This window comes from Tachysurus fulvidraco, chromosome 12 (assembly GCF_022655615.1).
Source record: "Tachysurus fulvidraco isolate hzauxx_2018 chromosome 12, HZAU_PFXX_2.0, whole genome shotgun sequence".
NCBI lineage: Eukaryota > Metazoa > Chordata > Actinopteri > Siluriformes > Bagridae > Tachysurus > Tachysurus fulvidraco.
The window spans coordinates 9,501,186-9,523,789 of NC_062529.1; the positions used below are offsets into that span (position 1 = coordinate 9,501,186).

The following is a 22,604-nucleotide window of genomic DNA, read 5'->3' on the forward strand; positions in this document are numbered from 1 at the left end:
AACTACAAACCATGTTACCTTGGGCGTATTAAGATTTTTTGTAGTGCGTGTATGAGAATAAAGGCAATTCCAGACTAGTGAGTTTGTGAGACACAATATCGCAATCCTTGTACAACTGCATGTTCACTGGTGATCATGGTGTTTAGTAGTGCAGATCATTGTAGGCAAATGGCACAGCAATGGTATGTAGCTACAAAATCATTAGATTGTTCTGTTTTACATTAACTAGCTGTTTGTAAATGTTACTAGTATAACAATGAACCAGAGTTGCATTGTTATAATTTTGGCATGTCCGTCTGTCCATCCATCCGTCTGTCTGTCCATCTATTTTCTGGGCCACTTATCCTGCACAGTGGACACCCTGGACAGGATGTCAACTCAACACAGAGCACAATCACACACTTGCACTCATGCCAACAGACTACAGACAATTTATGTCAGCAACCTACGACACATGTCTTACTATAGTGGAAACCAGAATACTAGCAGAAATCTAGAAAGCTGTAAGTTCAAGTGCCACAATTGTCAGAGAGCCACTTTGAACAAAAAACAACAACTTGTCCAGCTTTGGATAAGAACATGATTAATGGAAAATGAATACATGTGAGTGTAATTTACAGCAAATGAAAGAACCAAAACACTAGTAGGCTTCTATGTAGTATATTATGTGTAGAACATGGCACAGGGACGAGAAGGGAATTTTGTTGTTCTCCAGCCCACTTGTCAGGCTCACTGTGTTCACAGCATCAAGACGGTGCAGTAAAGCTGTCTCCGGTTTCTTTGGAGTAGCATTTTATAAGCCAAGCAGACTCTGTGGCACGCCCCATAAAGCGACAGATGTAACCTATACCCATGTTTTATGTTTAAATGAACACCCAGGCCAGCCTTTTAAGTGCTAACCTCAATTACCCTGTTTAAGTCCTCCATGGGACAATTGGAACATGATGATGGAAAAGAATGAAGGAATGCCACTTCAAAAAAGTATGTTGTCATAACATCACTTTAGTGGATGTGAGGATGTGCCCCCACTCTCTATGGTAGAAGGATGTGAAGAGCTAATGTAGGTGTAGTGGTGTGTGTGCTTGTGTGTGTGTGTGTGTGTGTGTGTGTGTGTGTGTGTGTGTGTGTGTGTGTGTGTGTGTGCTTGTGTATGTGTGTCTTTACGTGAGTGAGTGAGTGAGTGAGTGAGTGAGTGAGTGAGTGAGAGTGTGTGTTTGTGTGTGTTTGTGCCTGTGAGTGTTTGTGTGTGTTTGTGCCTGTGAGTGTTTGTGTGTGTTTGTGCCTGTGAGTGTTTGTGTGTGAGAATGAATGAACGTGTGTGAGTGAATGTGTGTGTGTGTGTAAGAGAAATTGAGTCAGCAGTTTTCCTTTTCAAAATGTTTTTGTCTTCAGTACAGAAATTTAGTCATAACAAGGTGATGAAGGTGATGTAGAGTCATTTCAGTGATTCCTACTTAAATTAGTTTTATTTGAAAGATTAATTTGAAACCTATAAATATCTATTTTGAATAGCCTTCTTACCAGTGCAACGTAAGAGAGACAATTTGTTCATTAAATTTTTTTATTCAATGTAATTAAACCTTTATGTCCTATATTAAAAAATAGGGCTGAGTTTCTTAAAAGCAGTGTAAGTACTAAGTGAGAGAAAAACACACTCTGTACCAGTTAAGGTGATCTTTTTAAGGTGACATTTTACAGAGATTTAGAGAAACAGGATGCTTTAAATTTAGCCAATTAACTGTTTGAAATTATTATGAATGGAAACTGTACGTCTTTTTAAATGTTATTTTTATTTATTTACAGGCATTATCATTTTTAGGGTTAGGGAATCTGTCACAAGTAGATTTTAGAGCTGTGTAACCATTAGATTTTTATTCCAATTAGGTTCAAGAAAAAAACAAAAAAAACAAAGCCCTACTCCTCATTGACTTTACACAACCTACATTTAGTTTTTCAAATGCAGTTCATAGCCATACACAGCAATCCTCTGCCCTGATATTAGAACTGTTTTTGTTCACCAGATGATGAGAATTGGAAGCTGAATGATGGACCCTGAAGATACTGAGCAAAATAAAATCTAAAGCAAAGCCAGAATGTAAATCTCATGCTTCCGGCTACTTAAGTCACCTCTTGAAAATTAAAGGCAGGGTCTCAGATTTTTGAGAAATGCTTCAGAAAACTGAGTCGCGCCAAATAATAAACAAAAATCAAAACAACCTTGTAGCCAATGAGCAGAAAGGGGCGGACCTTGTCAATATGTGGCGGAGAGAGTGTTCAGTGTGCATGTTTGACATTAGCAGAAAGGGGTTTTAGCATTGACATGGAGGATAAAAACAAAGAAAGAAAGTGAAGAAAGGCTCATGATAAGGCAAGAAGTAGGACCGTGTTAAAATAGGATCAGCTTTCCAGCGCTGGAGAGATCTGAAGGAGCGGGAAGTTGGCGCATATTCACAGATTGGAGATTCCTGAGTCAATAACTCCTGAGCTAAACGCTGTTACTACACAAATAACACCTCTTTTCTATCGTAGTAATGTAGAGAGGCAGGTACAACCGTGTTTTGTGTAGTAACAGCGTTTAGCTCAGGAGTTATTGACTCGGGAAATTCAACTTTACTTAAGACGCCGAGGCGCTTTTTTCCCTCTCGATAGGTGAGTAACGTTGGATTTGCTTTGTTACACAGAACTAATATATGCCATCCTTTGCATGATTATGCTTGTGTGTCATTTTTGCTGGTTTGTTTATCTGCAATCGTATTGTTCTTTCCTTCAGCTATGATAAAGACACATTTCTTTCCATTATTTGCCTGGGTTACGTGTGTTACGGGTTATGTGTGGGCGGAGCTATCAATACAGGGGTGTTTGGGTTAGGGGCGTGTTTGTTTTGGTGATTTCAAATGTCGACAGTGGCTTTCAAAAATCGAAGACCCTGCCTTTAAGACATGAAGCAGGCTGAAGTAACATTGATGTTGCAAACACAATGTGTTGCGTTTAATTCCCATAATCTATTAATTGTAATTAAATGTATTAATGCCTTCAAGTAGCTAATTTCTCACTCTTTTTTAGGTTCATGAGCAAGCAAGCAGCACGTTGTAGGTTTTAAATTAGATTAGATTTCTGATTTCCTATCCTATCCACCGGACTACACAATCACACTGCACTAGACACACTGGACTTTACATACACACTGCATTCACTGCCATCTGCTACCACTAGATACCATCCGATGCACACTTCTGTACCTGTACAATCTCTTTTGCACCTTATAGTATTTAATAATATTTAATTTAATTTATAATATATTTACATATATTTACACATATACATATATAAATGCATAGTGATTATAAAGTGTAGTGCTACTGAAAGGAGGTCCAATAGTACACTGTGTGTACTGACACATATTGCACATGTTCATTTGCTGATTCCATTATCTGGTTGTTAATTGTACATATTGTACACACATTGTACCGGCTATATATATGAGCATACTGCACATTTCACCTGTTGATTTCATTATGTTGTTAATTGTATATATTGTACACACATATTGCACTGACTATATGTATGAGCAAATTGCACATTTTCACTTGTCAACTCATTACCTATATATTTATTGGTATATCTGTACAACTGTTCTGCAATTTCTGGAGTTTGCTCCTAAGAATTTCACTCACCAAGGCACATGTGCTGTGGTGATGTGACAATAAAAGTGACTTGACTTGACTTGATTTGTCCACATGGGGCTGGACAAGATGGGCAAAATCTTTTATCACAATATGTCATTTCATATCTTGTAATGATATACTGTATATAATAGTGTTTGACATTGTGATGGATAAAATTTGTGAACATTTATAACATTTTCTATACATCCTATCACAATCAAGCTCAAGCACAACATAACACCATCCAAATGGAAATTAAAGGAATACAAAATATAAAAAGTAAACTTTTAAATACCATCATGATACTATAATACATATTGTTGCCAGGTGGCACAATGGCTTAGAGGGTTGACTTGCATCTCTGGAGCTGAGGGTTTGATTCCTGCCTCTGGGTTCTCCAGTTTTCTCCCACAATATAAATGTGTGTGTTGTTTATTTTGATTGGCGTCTTTAAATTGTCCATAGTGTGTAAAGTGGGAGTGTGATTGTGTGTGTTATGGGTTTGAACTTTATTCATGGATTCCTACACCTTGTGTACCGAGTCATTTAGAATAGACTCCAGGTTTTTGTAGGGACTACTGAACATGGATAGATGCATATGCATCCTTCCTATTGATAGAAAGGTCATGAATTCAAATCCCAATGCTGCTAAGCTGCCATTGCTGTGGCCCTTAAGCTTCAACTGCTGAGTTGTATAAAGGAGAAATTTAATTATTTTAATAATGTAAACTAGATAAATAAAAAAAAAAAGAAATCACATTAGATTGCATTAAAGCACCATGTCACAGATATACACTTTATTATAATTTTTTTTTACAGGACTATTTCTTATACCTTTTTAACACAAGCTTTCTTATTAACTTATACATATTAATTATAATTATAATATATTAAGAATGCAAAAATAAAGTATCCTTTATTCAGCATCAAGCTTTAGGGATAATTTGAGCAAAATTCCTAGGAAGATCAGCAGAGTGAAGAAGCTTCTCATCATCCATCATCTCACAGACGTGTAGCTAAGGCTTTCAGGCAGGTCCAGCGCTTAGCGCCTTAATGAGCGGAGAGTGAAAAAGGGGATCGGATAGCACCCGTAGCGTCTGAATGCACAGAGCATTTAAACCTCTGGGTTTGAGGTGATGCTAAATAGGAGCTGCTGGATACAGTTTCAGTTTACGCAGAGATTGTTCTGATAATCGCTCTGTTATAGCACTCTTCCAGCACTTACATTAGATGTGATTATAAAGATACTCTGAGCTCTGCGAGCAGTTAAGCCCTGCGGCTTGGAAGTGAGAGGGATTGGTGATAGATGCTCCTGTCATCACAAACAGATTCTTTCTTTTATCTTGCTTTGTCGTCGTTAGAGAGAGTACAGTTTTGTGCATAAATCTGCTGAAGCTTTAATTAGCTTTGTTTTGGAGATTTTCTTTTTCCATGACATTTTAGTAAACTGTTAACCAGGAGGTTAATAAAATACATAAAGGTTCAGTTGATTGAATACTACATTTGCTTTCTATTTAATGGTTAACCAAATTTTTTTTTAATTATAACTATAAATAAGATCAGATTAATTATAACTATAAATAATAATGGTTATGATTTGTTTGATAATGGTACTTTGCTTTTTGTTGCGTTCAATTTTATTTTTTATAGCTAGCTGGTAAAAGTCACAGGGATATATAAATTCAAGGTATAAATGCTATATTTCAAATGTATCCCTAATTAGTAAGCCAGAAGCAACCGTGGCAAAGAAAAACTCCCTGAGATGATATGAGGGAGAAGCCTTGAATTTGACTATAGAGAAAATAAACACACTGTCTGTCTGTCTGTTTAGCTCTTTTTGTTCTTGTCATTTCTCTAACCAGACAAGAGCGAATAAATAAAATAATAAACCATCATAACCTCCTTTTTCTGACTGAATGTCTCTAGCTAGTCTGTAGCAATTCTTTTGGGCCAATAAGCTGTCTGCATACATTTACATAAAGCATAAAGTTCCTAATGTTAGTTTGTAAAGCAGGGGTCACTGTGTGTGCATGCATGGGTTGGTGTTTGGTACAGACTAAAATTCTCTGAGGAATCACAGACAGCGATGCCACAAACAGTAAAAATGTGTGTTAATAGCAGTAAGGGAAAAAGTTTTGTAGTATTCCCATTTCAAAGGTATTAAAGTATAAATGAACACATAGATGCGACAAAACCCCATTTTTGTACTTGAGTAAACAAACGCTCTGGTAAATTCAAGTTCTCTCAAGTAATATTAGAAAAGTCTAATCTAATATTATGTTTTCAAATTTTACTTTCAGAAAGAATTTCAAAAGTGATTATTAGCCATGGCTAGCAAGCTTCATCTTTATTTGTAAGATCTTAAATGTATGTTGATCAGGTGAACTCTGATGATACAATGCTACCTAAACGCTAAATGCTAATAGCTTGCTCTCACAATGCAAACTGAGCATGGAGCACTAGATGAATGTACAGTGATGGATATCGTGTCTCATTCTTTAGTTAGAAATTTCAATTCCATCTCATTTTAGTTGTCTGATGCTACAACGCCATCTTATGACAAATGAAAATGTAAATATAAATGCGCTTCCTGACTCTGGTGATAAATGGAAAAGAAATAGCTTCATATTTCTTTACTAATAAATGATTCACAAACTCTTTCTCCGAACAGTGATAGAGTTTTTCTTTAATCATCTCCATGTTTAGGAAACGATCCACTTCAGAGATTGAAGAAACTATATGTAGGTTGAGACATTTTTAGATGGTGCAGGGTGGAGACAGTGATGGGAGACCGTGAGGAGTGTTGTGGATGAGGTGGATGGTCAGGAATAGGACATCTACAATGGAGGTGATTATACATAATGTTGCTTTATCTGTACTCTGTTAAGCCCTGGTAGGACATTCAGTATGGTTGCCCAGGGTTAAACAGTCCCTTGCTTTATGCAGGTTCAAGTTTAGGTCATGCCCCACCCTCTTTCCTCTTATGACTTGGCTGCACTTGTTATGGTTATTGTTTATTCGAGGCTAGACGTCTCGGTGGCTTCATGAGGCTGGCCTCTTGAAATGCAAGCCTGCATATCTTAATTCCCATAGTTTTCTCTCAGTGGCCAGCCTTTTTCTAAAAAGTAAAGATTCTCATTCTCTGGTTCTTGTGTAGAATCTATATACGTGATATCTTTTCTCTCATCTCAAGACTGTTATTTCTAGCCTCGTTGTTTGCTCAGAAAGCTCTCTTTGTGTTGCGCTGGCCTCTTCTAGCTACTGCCTAGCTTGTGAATGTGAACGAGGGCATTGTCCGTTCTCGCAGACTCTCCTGAAACACGACACCTTTTAAAATAAAAAGCAGACCATGCCTTGCACTCGGAGCTACCGAGCGAGAATGAAATGTTTAGGGAGGAAATATTATGAAGAGCGGTTTCTGGAGGATTGGGAGAGTGTGTGCCTCAGGATCCGGGTCGCTGAGGGATTTAGAGCAGGACTTAGTCTGGGATTGAGAGGTGTTTAGGAACTGTCAATCAGAACGGCGGCAGCTGAACTACAATAGTGTGAGGTCACTAGGCTAAAGACCAGATGGGATTTTTGACACTCCGTCTCAAGACACTGCAAAGTAGCAGCTTGTTCTTTAGTGGATGCTCGAATACCTTTGATGCCATGATTTGTGATGGTTAATACTTTGTGTGTGTGAGTGCAGGCGCACACTGCAGTGCCCTTGGCATTTTATCTTTAGAGAGACTTCATCTGCCTGCTTCCTTTCCCTCCCCTGCAGAGTAAAGATTGTTTCAGCATATTTTTAGGCTGTTGAATAATGAATTACCTGAAGACAGTGGGGATGCCAACACACACACACACACACACACACACACACACACACACACACACACACACACACACACACACACACACACACACACACACACACACACACACTCTCTCTCTCTCTCTCTCTCTCTCTCTCTCTCTCTCTCTCTCTCTCTCTCTCTCTCTCTCTCTCTCTCTCTCTTTCTCTCACTGTTTTAATCTTCCAAGTGGATGTTTGTGAATGACGCTTTGTCTGCATTTTGCATGAATGATTTACTGGTGCATTTGTGCTGCAATATCCAAAACTCAGAGAAAAACAGCTTCTATTTGGTATAAACTATAAGATTGCCACATGCTAAAATATATTTACCATTATTTTAAGTGTTTCTATTCTTCTGAGAGTAACTGAAGTCTCTTGTGGGTAAAAAAACAAAAACAAAAAAAAAACAGAGTCTTGATAAACACACGTTATGTGTAATGCATCACTGGTGTGTTTTAAGCTAGACACCACATGCAGTTATGACTCACTTAAGCCATTCATTCACTTTATACATTCATTGTCTAGTATGTGGAAATGGCCATTTTCAACCATAATATTCATAACCTTAAGCATATTGGAAACAATGAGATCCTTCTCATTACAGCTAGGTGTTTGGGCATCATTTACTAACACGGATTTCTCCCCCTTTTTCTATTGTAGATTCAGATCTAGGTTGTTGTTGGTTGAAGTGAATAAGGAGGAATTAGTGCAACTGCTACACATTCGACACTGTTCTTAACTTACACTGAGAAAAAGAGAAGAATGTTATATTATTTCTGTGCATTTCAATTCATTTTCATACAATGAGAAAAATATTTACGCTTTGGAATCTTCATAATCATTTTTCTCTCACCCTTCATTATTGATACAGATGCGTTATATGGTAAAAAATCTGTGGATACCTGACCATCACATCGATACCACAGTCAGAAGCACACAGTTGTCTCGAATGTATTTTTAATGATGTGGAGATAATGCTGTAGAGTTCACTTTACTGGAACTAAAGGGTCAAATATTTTTCAGGAAGATGATGCCGCTGTGCACAAAATGAGCACCATGAAAAAGGAAGACATAGTTTCCCAATTAAAACTGATTTCAACCCACTGAACAGCTTTGGGGATGAACAGAGTCACAGACCTCCTCAGCACCTGAACTGACTATATCTGTTGTAGCTGAATAAGCAAATCCCCTCAGCCATGTTTCAAAATCTAGTAGAAAGTCTTTCCAGAAGAATGGAGCTTATTACAACAGCTAAGGAGGACTAAATCTGCCATGGGATGTTGTATATGAGTGTTATGGTTAAATGCCTTCAACTATTTGGCCATGGTGTGTATTTTGGTTACACTTGTAATTCTGAACTTCAGTAGTTACCTTAACTCAAGCTAAACTGTGTGGTTTCCATACCATAACGTAATGATTTTTAAAGTAGGATTTGGGGAACCCAGGTGTCTATGAAGCATATTCCTCTGGTAATGGTACATTTTGGGAATTACTGTTGAAGCATAATATCAGGAAAGAACCCATATTCACAAAGCAGGTTAAGGCCTCCTATGAATTCTTGTTGTCAGAGTCTACAGTCTGACTATTTTGCAAAGGTAGCTTTTGTATAAAGACAATTAGCGATATCAATAAAAGCGTTGTATCTTCTTTTAAAGTAGTTACTTATCTATCCACATAGGAAATTGGAGCTTTGTCTGTTTCTTTGTTTTCAAGCTCACAAATAACTGAACGATCTTGTAGTCTGTGATTTGTAACAAGCTAGCCTTGATAAGAACGTGGAAAAGACAGACAGACAGACAGACAGACTGACTGTTAGGTCATCAGAGTCTTTAACATGGGTCACATTAAGTCTCCCTTGCATAACAGATTTTTAAATCTCTTCTCACACTAAAGCACCAAGTATAGAAATAGGCTGAGTTCTTATGATATATTAAGCAGTGTTTACTGTGTTGTACAGGTATACTGCAATAACAGAAATTAAACTGAAGTTATTTTACTTATGGAAGATAGGCCTGGAGTGAACTTATAAAATATGTTTAAATGTGTTTCTTTCTCTCTCTGTAGGCTTTGGATGTGGATCGCAGTGTGCTCTACAAAATGAAGAAGTCAGTGAAGGCTATTTACACCTCAGGACTAGGTGAGTGATTGCAGTTCTTTTCCATTAACACCTCTCTCTCTCTCTCTCTCTCTCTCTCTCTCTCTCTCTCTCTCTCTCTCTCTCTCTCTCTCTCTCTCGCTCTCGCTTGCCAGTGTGTCTCCTGACATCTTTGTGCACTGCTGGTAATGCTCTTTTGTTCTGTTTGTGTGTGGGAATACTTTTACCTTTACATTTATGGCATTTGGTAGACACTCTTATCCAGAGCAACTTACATTTGATCTTATTTTTTTATACAGCTGAGAAATTGAGGGTTAAAGGCCTTGCTCAGGGGCTCAGCAGTGATACATTGGTGGACCTCTCAACCGTCCAATCAGTAGTCCAACACCTTAACCACTAGGCTTCCTCATATAGTTCAGTGTGATATGTTTAGTTTGGAGCTGAAGTGCGTATTGGGAATTTTTTTATCTATATCTAAATATATACAACAAAATGCAGTAGCATTCTGAAAGACTTTGCTGCTTTGTTTTTATTGACAAGTGACAACTGGAGTAGAAGATAATAACCAGAAACATGTAGCAAAATGTAGGAAAGTTACAGTTTTAATCTGCCACGAACCAATAAATCAAAAAAAGGTGAACAGCTACAGGGCTTTGTGGATATAATGCATCCAGTAAAAAGTAACAAGGTGACTAAAATACCAGTGGGATGGTTTAGGGATGTACCGATACCACTTTTTCTCTTCCGATCCGATTCCGATACCAGAGTTTGCCAGTATCGGCTGATACCGATCCGATACCTGTGTTCTTTTCTACATTTAAAACTAAAGAATGTATACAACTCGTTTAGTTATTAAGATTCATTTGTTTCTAGCAAAGAAATTTGGATCGGTCACGCACCGCCGATACCCACTCAAAATGCTTGGATCGGCGCTGATACCGATCCAAAATATCGGATCGGTGCATCCCTAGGATGGTTACAATTAGTAGCATAGAAGTAATTGTTCGTAATTAACATTTATTTAGTGTTATGAGTTAAGTATAAAGTATCTGGACTTTTGGTCTGACTCTGGCCAGGTAGAAGGTACCGGATCACACACCAAGGAGAAATCCTGTGGATTTATGCCATAAAGGACCATGACCTGTTTAAAACCGTCAAAACAATAAACAACATAAACACAGTTGTCTGCTTTACATCTTTTAAATGAAGCCTTTTTTTCTTATTGTTAACAGATTAAATATAGGATGATGTGCAATTGAAGTACAGAATAAAATTCAGTTATTGTGACATGGAAAGTGATGAAAGCCTGATCATTGTTGAGAAACGTTGAATAGATTTCAGCGGCGTGTTTACACCTCGTGTTCTATGGAATAAAAACACTGTCAATAATAATCGTATGTAATTCAAAGCATTTGTGTGTAAATTTTAATTTTGCGGAGTTGGATCCCAAAATCTATGGCCACGACAGTTTACAGATACGAGATTTTGTGTGTTTGTTCAAATACAACTCCAAAATGTACGACTCTGACAGTTTACACACACAATGCTTGTTTTCACAACACCTCTTTTTCACACACGAAAACGGTCTGCGAAACAACTGTCAAAAATACGTCATCAAGTAAGTCTGTGGAAGTGAATTTGGGAGAGGTCGGTGAAGGAACTGATGCAACTGATGTCTTGCTATCAAGTCTGAAGGGGAATCATCTAAAGAAGTCACAGCATTCTGAATTAATCCATGGAGCACCATCCAAACCCAAGATTTTTATCAGCCAGGTCAGATTTCACTTACAAAGAATTTGACTTGCCAATCCCTCTATTAATACAGATCAAATAGGAACAATGCAGTAAATTAGTAAAGTTAAACTGCTTAACTGCTCTTTTCTTGGCACTGCTGTCATAAAGGAGGGTGACAGAAGACAAGACACAGCTGTTGGCCTCTACAGATTGGCTGTCAAGAAGATAAGGAAAAAAAGAATTGCACCTGTTCTTCATCAATACATAAAAACGCAGATATTTTCCTTTGTATTTTTCCATTATATAATGCTTTATGTGGTATTCCATGGATTTAGTATTTGAGGAAAAAACAACAGGTGGATGGAAACAGTAATGAAGACTTCATAATCCTGCAGCTGAAGGGAAAAGGAGCTGAACTGGCTTTGACAGATCGTGGATTAAGCCGTAGCCTCACACATGCCTTGTCGAGCCTCTAAACTGCTGTAGATTAGATAACACAAATGCTGATTTGGATGTGTTAAGAGCTGAGTTGGAGAGAATCGGGGTAGTCATCCTTCACAGCGTTTCTCTGCTTGCACACAAATCCAAACCTTGCAACCTTATAGTGTTGACAAAGCTTTAAAACGTTTAATTATACTTGAGTACTCAAGCCTGAATTTGGTGAGGCCATCCCCATAGTGAGACATGTGAACGGTGTCCTGTGGTGTGGACTGTCAATCCTGATATGTGTGTGTTTGAGTGTGTGTATTATTCTGCCCTGGCGTGTTCTGCTAGCTCTGATAGTTCCTTTTATGTGAAATGTATTGGGGAACACTTTACAAAACACGTACACACAGAGCTGGAGCCTCACACTGCTACACTGCTGAGCTGGGCTTTTTAGGAACACTGCAAACACTGTTCAGGCTCCACAGTTGTGTTCCATAGAGAAGGACAGCTGTGCCAAGACACACCTTCTGTTGGGGTGTGTGTGTGTGTGTGTGTGTGTGTGTGTGTGTGTGTGTGTGTGTGTGTGTGTGTGTGTGTGTGTGTGTGTGTGTGTGTGTGTGTGTGTGTGTGTGTGTGTGTGTGTGTGTGTGTGTGTGTGTGTGTGTGTGTGTGTGAAACCCTTATTTACGCCACAAACGGAGTTCCCACAACTGCTTTCTTGTCTGTAGAGGAGTACAAAAGCCTCGTTTGATTAAGCAAATGCATAGGCCAAGGGCTGGTGCTAAAATTAATGTGGCACCCAACCCACACCTGCATTTGAATTTTACTGATCTACAACATCACAGCATTTACAGCCTTATGTATTGGCATTGTTGTAGCACCAATTATAAAATACTAGCACACACAAGGATATGATCATTTTTTTAATTCAATAATAAGCTTCTAATAACTGGTTTTAAAAGCCTTTTTGGCCTTAATCCAGCTGTCTGGATCGTAGACGATGACAGATTTTGAAATAATTCAAAATAAGATCAATTAGAAGGATATATCACTGCTAAAAGATTCTGTTTTGAGTATTGCCATTCCAACACAGAAAGCCATTCAACTGAAGTGAAACACTGAATTGAATCACTTGTGGCATCTTGGTGGTGCTGGGATTTGACCTCATATCCTTCTGGTCAGTATTCCAGCAACTTAACCACTGAGCGTCTACTGCTCTACTGGGTTTTTGGGTAGCTTTACCACATCCCTTAGTGTGCTCAGAAAAAAAAAACATCTCTAAAGTTTATGTATTATGCTTTAGATAGACACAGGCCTTTAAGGTTAGTGTTTGTTGAAGTCCATGTACTCTGATGCTGGCTTGAGTGGAGCACATTCAAATGCATATTTGCATAAAAACAGCTGAAAACCCCATTCTATAAAGGTAATGTAAAACCACTACTACAACCAACCGTACGTAAACAGAGCAGTGACCCATGAACTAGCTTTGACAGATAATGAATTGTTGTTGTCCACACTTCCATTAGATAACTCTGAGGATTTTATGAGTTATTAGCCTCTTTGTTTTATGCTGATTAATGAGCCTATTGGCGTTCAAATGCTGTAGTTTACTCTTGGCCTTAGATAACACTACATAATTATTTACGACCCTGTACAAAAGCTTCAGTCTACTCCAGCCATTATTAGATTACTAAAAGATACAAGACTGATGACTTTGGCATTTCATAGAACGGTTGGGGGTTGAACAGGATCATATGGGTTTGGTACAGAGATAAACAATGGACAGAATTGAAATGGCTCAATTGTGATATATGCTAGCTTGCATTTTGTGTATAATTTAATGGTGCGGTCACCTTGTAACACACAGGACATAGTGCATAGCTTTGTAAAGGATGAAAAGCAGGAGGAGGAGGAGGAGGAGGAGACAGCACCAGTGGTGTATTACCTCTTATATTTGTAGCTCGACCTTAATATCCGGTTTCTCTAAGTGTCTCTAAACGTGCATTATTAGCATAAAATTCATGGCACAAAATAGCACCCAACTTAGCATATAATAGAGTAGATGCAGTCCGTGTATGAGAATATTTCTAATTCTGCATCAAAATACTTCTCTTTTTCATTCTTCAGGCTTCTCACATAATGTGATTCCATCCACATTTTGATCATTTTAATAGTATTTCAAAAAATGCTGGCTAAAGAAAATGGAAACCATTGCACTTTTCCATTATTACCCCAGTGCTGTTAAGTCAGCGAGGCAAACATTTTAGTCCAAGAGCCTCAGCCAAACACATGCTGTCATGTACACTGAAACACATATTTACTACCATTATTATTATTTTTTCTTTAATAATTAAACGGTTCTCACTATGTGTTTATTGCTCAGTATTTTTTTTTTATTGACATCGACTTTTCCACTTTTTCAGTGTTTAGGCGATGTAAATCTCTAAATGTTTCAGTTTACGTTTCCATACACAAATGTTCCAAATTTGAATAAAAACAGGAAATATATAGACTACATTTGTTTTTCCAAATGAAGTGGAAGAGTCACCTCAGGCTTGATCATTGTGGGTAAATACAAACAGTTAAAACTAATATTAGACTAATATTAATCTTGATTTTTTGTATTATAGTAATCTTCATATGTCCATTGTTAAAAGCACTATACAAATACATTTGATTTGAATTGAAAAAGAATTCATGTTTAGGGTAGAGTAATAAACGTAGTTGTGTACAACAGAGCACACTTGCTTTCTGCAGACTTTAAATGCACTATATTAGATTGGATGGGTTAAGTGCTTCATTTTGTTTTGGTGAATTAGGAACAGCTTGTGACTGTTTTACGTGAAACTGAAAAGCTTAACTCGGAGGAGTACAAAGCTGTGACTCAATGTCTTTAGAGAAAAGTGTCGCTTTGGGACTGAAGTGGGGGTGTAGATTCTGAACTCAGTAGGAGACTGGTCTTGTACCTGAATGCACACTCGGTCAGCTAGCTAAGGGTTATTCAATCAAGGCTTTTGTTATATTCTTTCAGGCTGATTGGTGTTTTGTAAGGCACTTTTCTCAGGCAGCAAATCTAACCCTGCCAAGAATTTGATAAACATGCTCTTGCTCTTAGTCATTGTTTCACCATTTCTGGATGTGCTGGAGAACCTGCGCTGCATTCTTTTTCTGTATTCCGCTGCTCTGACGCACGTGTTTTTAAATGAAATAATGAGCTCCATACCTGGTTAACATGTTTTCATAGGTGTTCTGGGTGCAGTTAAAAAATAACTCTGAGATCAGGACTTAAAACCATGCACTTGAAAACTGGATATGTAGTTTCGAAAAATTCCATTTTTTTGTTGGGAGTGCAAGACACATGGGTTAAAGGTGGGAAAAACAGTTTTTACACTCCATAATGTTTTTGAGTATGCAGAGGCTGTTCTAACTGCAGTGAATAACAAGTGCTTTATCTGGCACACAGACGAGGAAGGTGTTGTGCCTATATTAAATTATAAAAGGGTGAAAGATAAGCAGAATGAATTTATTTATCAATTACTTTTAAAATACTACAATATCCAAAGTGCAAAGCTGTTTTCCATCCATCCATCCGTCCATCCATCCATCCATCCATCCATGTCAGAGTCACAGTAAAGTTTGAGAGAATAGTTTGTCTCTCCGAACAACACTAGCATTTCCTCAAATGTTTAAACATTTGAAAACCCATCCCCATCACCTTTTTTTTCTTATTTTGTCATTATGGATAGACTAATTTTGACTTCCACATCAGCCAAGCATAAAAACACCCATACCACTTTTTCAAATTTCAGACTCATGGTTTGTTTATTGCCATTTTTTAAACTCTGCATACAAGTCTGGATGGAAAACTTGATAACAATGAGAGCTGGGTCAAAAAAAGAAATGGAGAGACCGGCAGAGCGAGAGAGAGAGAGAGAGAGAGAGAGAGAGAGAGAGAGAGAGAGAGAGAGAGAGAGAGACTGACAGAACTGGAGCATGCATTGTCCTTGTTTGTAGCGAACCTGAGGTGTGCTGAAGATGCCTGCCTGCTGTGTGAGCTGTCATCGTACAGCACTAGCTGGGACTTCTTTCAATTACAGATGACTGTGTCTCAGTTGAAGCTGCACACTCAGACTTCTGGGTAAAAACTCGCATAAAAACTTAAATTTGAGATCCTAGCTCGAGCTAGAAAGCATAAGTGTGATTAGTAGTCAGGTGTAGAGAGCTGTACAAGCTATAGGGAAATGTAGCCACAGAGGGGAATATTGACAGCATGACTCAGCAAAACTACATGATTACACACCCTTTTATCCTACATCCTGAATAAATTGCATTTTTCTCTCTCACTTAGATCTCCCCAAGTGTGTGTTTTATTTTTGTTTATAGAAACGCTGAGGGATTTTGAAATAATGGCTGAATGACACGGCTGTTTGTTTTACGTCTGTCTCCAGGTGCAGTGAGGACAGGTGTAGTGCGTACGTTACTGACAATGTCGCCCCTCCCCCCGTTCGCTGAGGAGAAATTTTAGCCATTCGCTCTATTAGTTGTATGTGTCAGAGATTGTGATAGAATTCTAGACAGTGGGAAATAACTAAGAAATTAATTGCTATGAATGAATATTTTTATGACGTTTTTGTGCTTCAAGTGCCCCATGAGTATTTTTTGTGCATCTGAGAATACAAAAAAGAACGCAGGCTTGTATAAGTGACACATTTTGTAGTCCACTTGTTTGGTGCATTGTGAAAACAAAGTTGTGTCAGGCTGCTTCACATATTGCTTTAAAAAAAGTGTTATGAACGTGCATAGCTCTTGTATTGTCACCTAACACAAAAACAACTCAGGAAAAAAAAGCTCCCGAGTGGTGCAACAGAATTGCAAGAGTACCACATCATCCCGAGATCACAAGTTTGAATCCTGATGATGCCATAGACAGTCACAGTATGACCAGGACTCTAAGAGAGCAAAATTGGCTGCGCTCTCGGGGAGGGAGGAAGGGAGAGGTGGAATACTCTCTCTTCCCCATCAATCATTCCCAGTCACTGGACATGGGCTTCTGTGAGCTCCTGTTGCTTGAGCAGTGGTTCAAAAAGTTGAGGACCAATTGATAGCTTTTGCCCTGCTTGGTTGGTAGTTGGCTTGCGATACAGGAGAAATGCCTGATAGGTGGGAACTGGCCATGATTAAATTATGGACCAAAGACAAAGTTGAACAAAAAGTCACACTTATGGCTTTCCATGGAGTCATCTGGTCTGACAATATGAAGTAGCTATATGATTGTAGCTAATGGAGTGCCTGTGGCACTAGCATTAACTAGGAATTTTAGCGACTATATAATACTGTTATTAATACTGTATGCATGTTTTTATCTAACCCAAACCACTCGCAACAGTTAGAACTACATGTACTAACTCTATGACACAAAATCATAGCTTTTCGGCCAAATCATTTAAAGCGAGTTACACGTATTCATATTTTTTTTATAATACTACAGTAAAGGTGTGAACATGTGATTTGAGATCTCATCACTGCAGAAGGACAACAGAGTTGTCAGAGTTGAAAATGCTTGTTTCCATTTGGTTCCATTTTAACAGGACTGAGTATGGTTCATTTAACAAAAGACCTACATGTACAAATATCCTTAATATGAGTTGTAAAATATCTATCTTTAAAACTGTGTGATTGTACATGTGTATACATATGACCAGGTGAGTGAGTCTGTATCTGAGCCAAGGAAGTACGTCTATCTACTATGACATAATTAAACACGGATAAGTTTCAAGCTCCTATCTGAACTCTGAATTTTTAGGCTCCCACGATAGTCCTGAATATGTCAGTTTTAAGTCATTTTGCAGATTATATTAAGAGGTACGTTGTCCAGTGAGGGATCAGTTTTGTTTGTTGAAGATGTATGTATGTCTTGCATGTATGTATTTGATTTTAGATATTTAAAAAAAAAATTCTTTACATAAAATAAAGCTTCATTTAAATATGTATGTCGTTCCAAGTGGTTGAATTGAGTAACTTTAACACAATTCATTTTTGCATATCTGAGCTGAGAATCAAACCAACAGTGTTGGTGTTTTGCAACAAACAAGTTACCACTAGAATATTTTCTACCGTGAGTGCTTTAAACCCCTTCATTTATTACTATAGTTCTGGTTTCCATCAGCTCCAACATCCTCATGAGATTTCACAAAGTAACTGGTTTCCGTTAACATTATGCAATCACGTTCACTGTACAGTACATCATTCAAATTAGTCATCAGAAGGATGTTTAAATGAAGTTTAGTATAAGCAAAAGTAATATTTGCTTTTGTAATACGTAATATTTTTATGCAAACTATATGTAATATTTTTTCATAAAATCTGACTGACCACATTTTCCTTTTCTCGTTGTTTGAAAAACACGTCATAATATAGAATAATCATCCAAAGTCCATTGTCCTGTCTAAACTCAATGTATGTGAGTGTGAGTTCTTGTTTGTTTTAAACAGAACTCCTGAGAAATATATGTATAATTTGTCTTGGGTTAGTGCTTACACATTTAACCCAAACATTATTAACATTATGGATGTCGCTGAGCTAAGTTGCAGTGTTCAGTGGGGGTCTTTTTAAGTGACTGGCGAAGAAATGCACATATAGCAGAAGATAAAACTATTTGTCAGTTCTTTGAGATGCAATGCTAAATCATAAACATTTGGCTGGCTTAACTGAAATGAGAGAACTGTTTTCGGTGCTCAGCAGTTTACAGTCACGGATGAGCAGGTAAGGTTTAACTTTAGTGCAACAAAATAGCAAAAAAAATCTCACCAGGTGCTGAGTGAGTCAGGGAGAGAGTCAGGGATAATGTGTGTGTCTGTGTGTGTGTGTCTCTGTGTGTGTGACAGACATGCAGACAGACAGGCTCACAGACAGGCCCACAGACAGGCCCGCAGACCGGCAGACAGGCAGACATGCAGACAGGCAGACCGACAGACATGCAAACCGACAGGCAGGCAGACAGGCACACCAACAGGCAGGCAGACAGGCACACCAACAGGCAGGCAGACAGGCACACCGACAGGCAGGCAGACAGGCACACTGACAGACATGCAGACAGGCACACCAACAGGCAGGCAGACAGGCACACTGACCGACATGCAGACAGGCACACTGACCGACATGCAGACAGGCACACTGACAGACAGACACACCAACAGGCAGGCAGGCACACTGACAGACATGCAGACAGGCACACTGAGACATGCGGACAGGCACACTGACAGGCAGGCAGACAGGCACACCAACAGGCAGACAGGCACACTGACAGACATGCAGACAGACACACTGACCGACATGCAGACAGGCACACTGACAGGCAGGCAGACAGGCACACCAACAGGCAGACAGGCACACTGACAGACATGCAGACAGACACACTGACCGACATGCAGACAGGCACACTGACAGGCAGGCAGACAGGCACACCAACAGGCAGACAGGCACACCAACAGGCAGACAGGCACACTGACCGACATGCAGACAGGCACACTGACAGGCAGACAGGCACACCAACAGGCAGACAGGCACACCAACAGGCAGACAGGCACACTGACCGACATGCAGACAGGCACACTGACAGGCAGACAGGCACACCAACAGGCAGACAGGCACACTGACCGACATGCAGACAGGCACACTGACAGGCAGGCAGACAGGCACACCAACAGGCAGACAGGCACACCAACAGGCAGACAGGCACACTGACAGGCAGGCAGACAGGCACACCAACAGGCAGACAGGCACACTGACCGACATGCAGACAGGCAGGCAGACAGGCACACCAACAGGCAGACAGGCACACTGACAGACATGCAGACAGGCACACTGACAGGCAGGCAGACAGGCACACTGACAGACATGCAGACAGGCACACTGAGACATGCGGACAGGCACACCGGCAGACAGGAAGAAAATGTTTCCAGTCCAAACAGAGCCACTGTGGACTCTGTACACACTGCTGAGCTTGGAGAATTATTGTCACAACATTAGGTACTTTTTTTTTTAAACCAAGGAAGTGTCTTCTGAAGTTTCCAACTGTGAATGTCAGACAATGCGGATAAATTGAAATTCATACCTACTTTACCGAGACAGTCATTCTAAAATTGCTAGGAATTCTTTATATATATATAATATACACCCACACACACACACACACACACACACACACACACACAAACCACACATACATACATACATATATACATACATACATATACACACACACACACACACACACACACACACACACACACACACACACACACACACACACACACACACACACATACCACACATACATACATACATATGTGTGTATATATATATATCTAAAAATGCTTCAGAACTGAGCAGCTTTAAACCCTGAGGCCCTTGCCAGTAGTCAGTGCAGGTTTTGTTAGTAGTTATTCGTACTTGAGTGTATTCGCTGTGAATTGAAGGCTGATGAGTCACAGTGCAGAAGCAGATGTTTGGAAGGTAGCAAATCTTCACACTTCTCCGCTTGCTCTCTCACACCCCCTCAAGCTTCTCTCCTTTTCAGAGCATAACATTGGCATGATGTCTTTTGTGGATGTTTAGTGTGAATGAGCTGCCTTGAATTTTAGCCGTTAAATCTCAATGTGCTGGCACTGAGGCTTGAAGTGACTGCGTGCTCCTCTGGCGTTTGGGTTATAGATATCATGGAGAATTCCTGGAGTCTTGTTTTTAAATGCTAAGAAGACTCCTGGCTAGTATTGGTGCATTGTGTCCATTGCAGGCGCAGTAGTCATTTTTACATTGCCATTCCATTGTTGCTAGGACTACTTAGGACATTTTTAAATAATATTTTACAGCATTTCAGTGATAGGATTTTTTCTTGTGATAGGATTTTTTCTTTTTTTGACAGATTTTTTCACAAGAATCTGAACAAACTGATTAAAACATGCATCTGTTGAAGTAATGCCAAGACTCCTTTTTTTTCTTTTGTTTTGGGTATATCTTTCTTGTTTCCTTTGGGCCATCTCCAAAATGACAGCACGCTACTGCCTCATTTCCTGCCTCATTATGTCCTCTCAGTACAGAGACAATGGCTCAGAGAAAAAGAAAGAACGCAACTGACATTGATCTTTACAAACTCCACTTTAGCCTAATGTATTATTCATCAGAGGCCAGTAATTCTGGTCTATGTGCCCATATTTCAGGGTGGTAGAGTACGGGTAAGTAACTGAGCTGTCGAGCTCTATTTCACAGTCAGTAAAGGTTTGTTACTCGCTGTCTGTGGGCTAGATTTAATTAATTCACAAAAAATTAGCATGATCGTATGGGTATGTCACAAAAATATTAGTGTGCATCTATATTTATGTCGTCAAATATTTTGAATGGACAAAAATCATCTTCTGAAACATTTGATCTAAATTTAAAAATGACTCGTCCGTAATTTTTTTATAGTTGTTTGTACAAAAACTATTGAACTAGAGCACAGCAAGGAAATCAAACACTTGGCACCAAAATTTTTGTTGTATATTGGCGTTAAATTTAATAATGAGTTAATGACCCAACAGCTATGCAATAGTTTGAATGCACTGTAAACCTCTTTTTTCGAACTTTTTGTTTTTTAATTGTCAGTAAATGATTTCAAGATAGCTAATCTGTTATTAAGGGAAGTGGTAACTCAGTGGTTAACACAATGGGCTACTGATCAGAAGGTCATGAGTTCAAGTCTCTATCAAGCTGCTTCTTGAGCTCTGGATCCTTTAACTCTCAAATGCTCAGTTGTGTAAATGCAATATATTGGTGTCTGCCAAATGGCGTAAAATTGTAAATAATTTGAATCTAATTTAGAAATTGATGAACATGGACAGAAAAATTGAAAGGGCAAAATCTGGATACTAATAGGGTCTCGATCAACCTTAAGAGGAATATACGTAACTTATATAACTTACAATCTTACTTTAACTGCTTCATCAAACAAGTACTTGTTGTTTTCCCTGTTTAGTCACCAATAGCTGATTAAACTATAATGAAATTTTAAAAGGTGTTTAAAAATATAGTCACAATTTTATTTTTCTTTAGTGACTGTTTTGTCTGATGCACTGTTTTAAATATTGCAGAAACTCAGACGGACATTACGTATATGAGTAACTGTTGAGCCGATGACCACAAAAGCAGACATAACACGTAATACCACGACTTTTAAACACTGCAGATGTTGATTCTAACCCCCACTGACACACACATATAGCCTGTAATGCACTTGTACAACATGTTTAGACTTGTGTATTACACACTTTCCCAGAGGCAAACTGAAAAGAAGGCTAATTGCGAACACCAGAGGATCTCCGGTGTTGTTGGGGGAATTAACGAAACACTCGTTTGTCATTTTTCACATGTTCTCTCATGTTAACATGGGCAAAAGGATGTAGATAGGGAAATGATAATCCTGTTTAACTGGACATGGGGAAGTTCTGGGTTTTTGGACGTGTTTAAATTGGCTGCTATCGGAGGCATTTGGTCTTATCTCATGCAGAGTGGAAATAAAGGGATTGAAATAATAAGCAGATTCCATGTGTCTGGTTTAACACAAAAGGAGTGAGAGGAAAAAACGCTCCAACCAAGGAGACAACGGGAAGTGAGATAGAAGAGCAATCTGTTTCACTGAGAGCTGGTCATTTTTTTCTCTAAAAAAAAAACATATTTTTCAGCTTTTTGGCTGCTCAGATACCTTACAACAGTTAGCATATTTTGTAACGTCATGTCGTAAAGGATGATTTTTCATCATGAGTTATGTTTTTTTGCTCTTAGAACATCTAATACTCTCCATGGTCTGATT

General features: G+C 38.8%; 1 protein-coding gene across 5 annotated transcripts in view; it reads left to right on the plus strand.

Annotated features, from left to right (window-relative positions):
* The window catches only part of asap2a (ArfGAP with SH3 domain, ankyrin repeat and PH domain 2a), a 73,941-nt gene that overhangs the window by 19,060 nt on the left and 32,277 nt on the right, over nt 1-22,604 (plus strand). For all 5 annotated transcript variants that reach the window (XM_047821499.1, XM_047821500.1, XM_027172525.2 and 2 more), the window contains exon 2: nt 9,568-9,640. In XM_047821499.1, the coding sequence (XP_047677455.1) occupies nt 9,568-9,640 (73 nt within the window). The remainder of the gene's footprint in view (nt 1-9,567; nt 9,641-22,604) is intronic.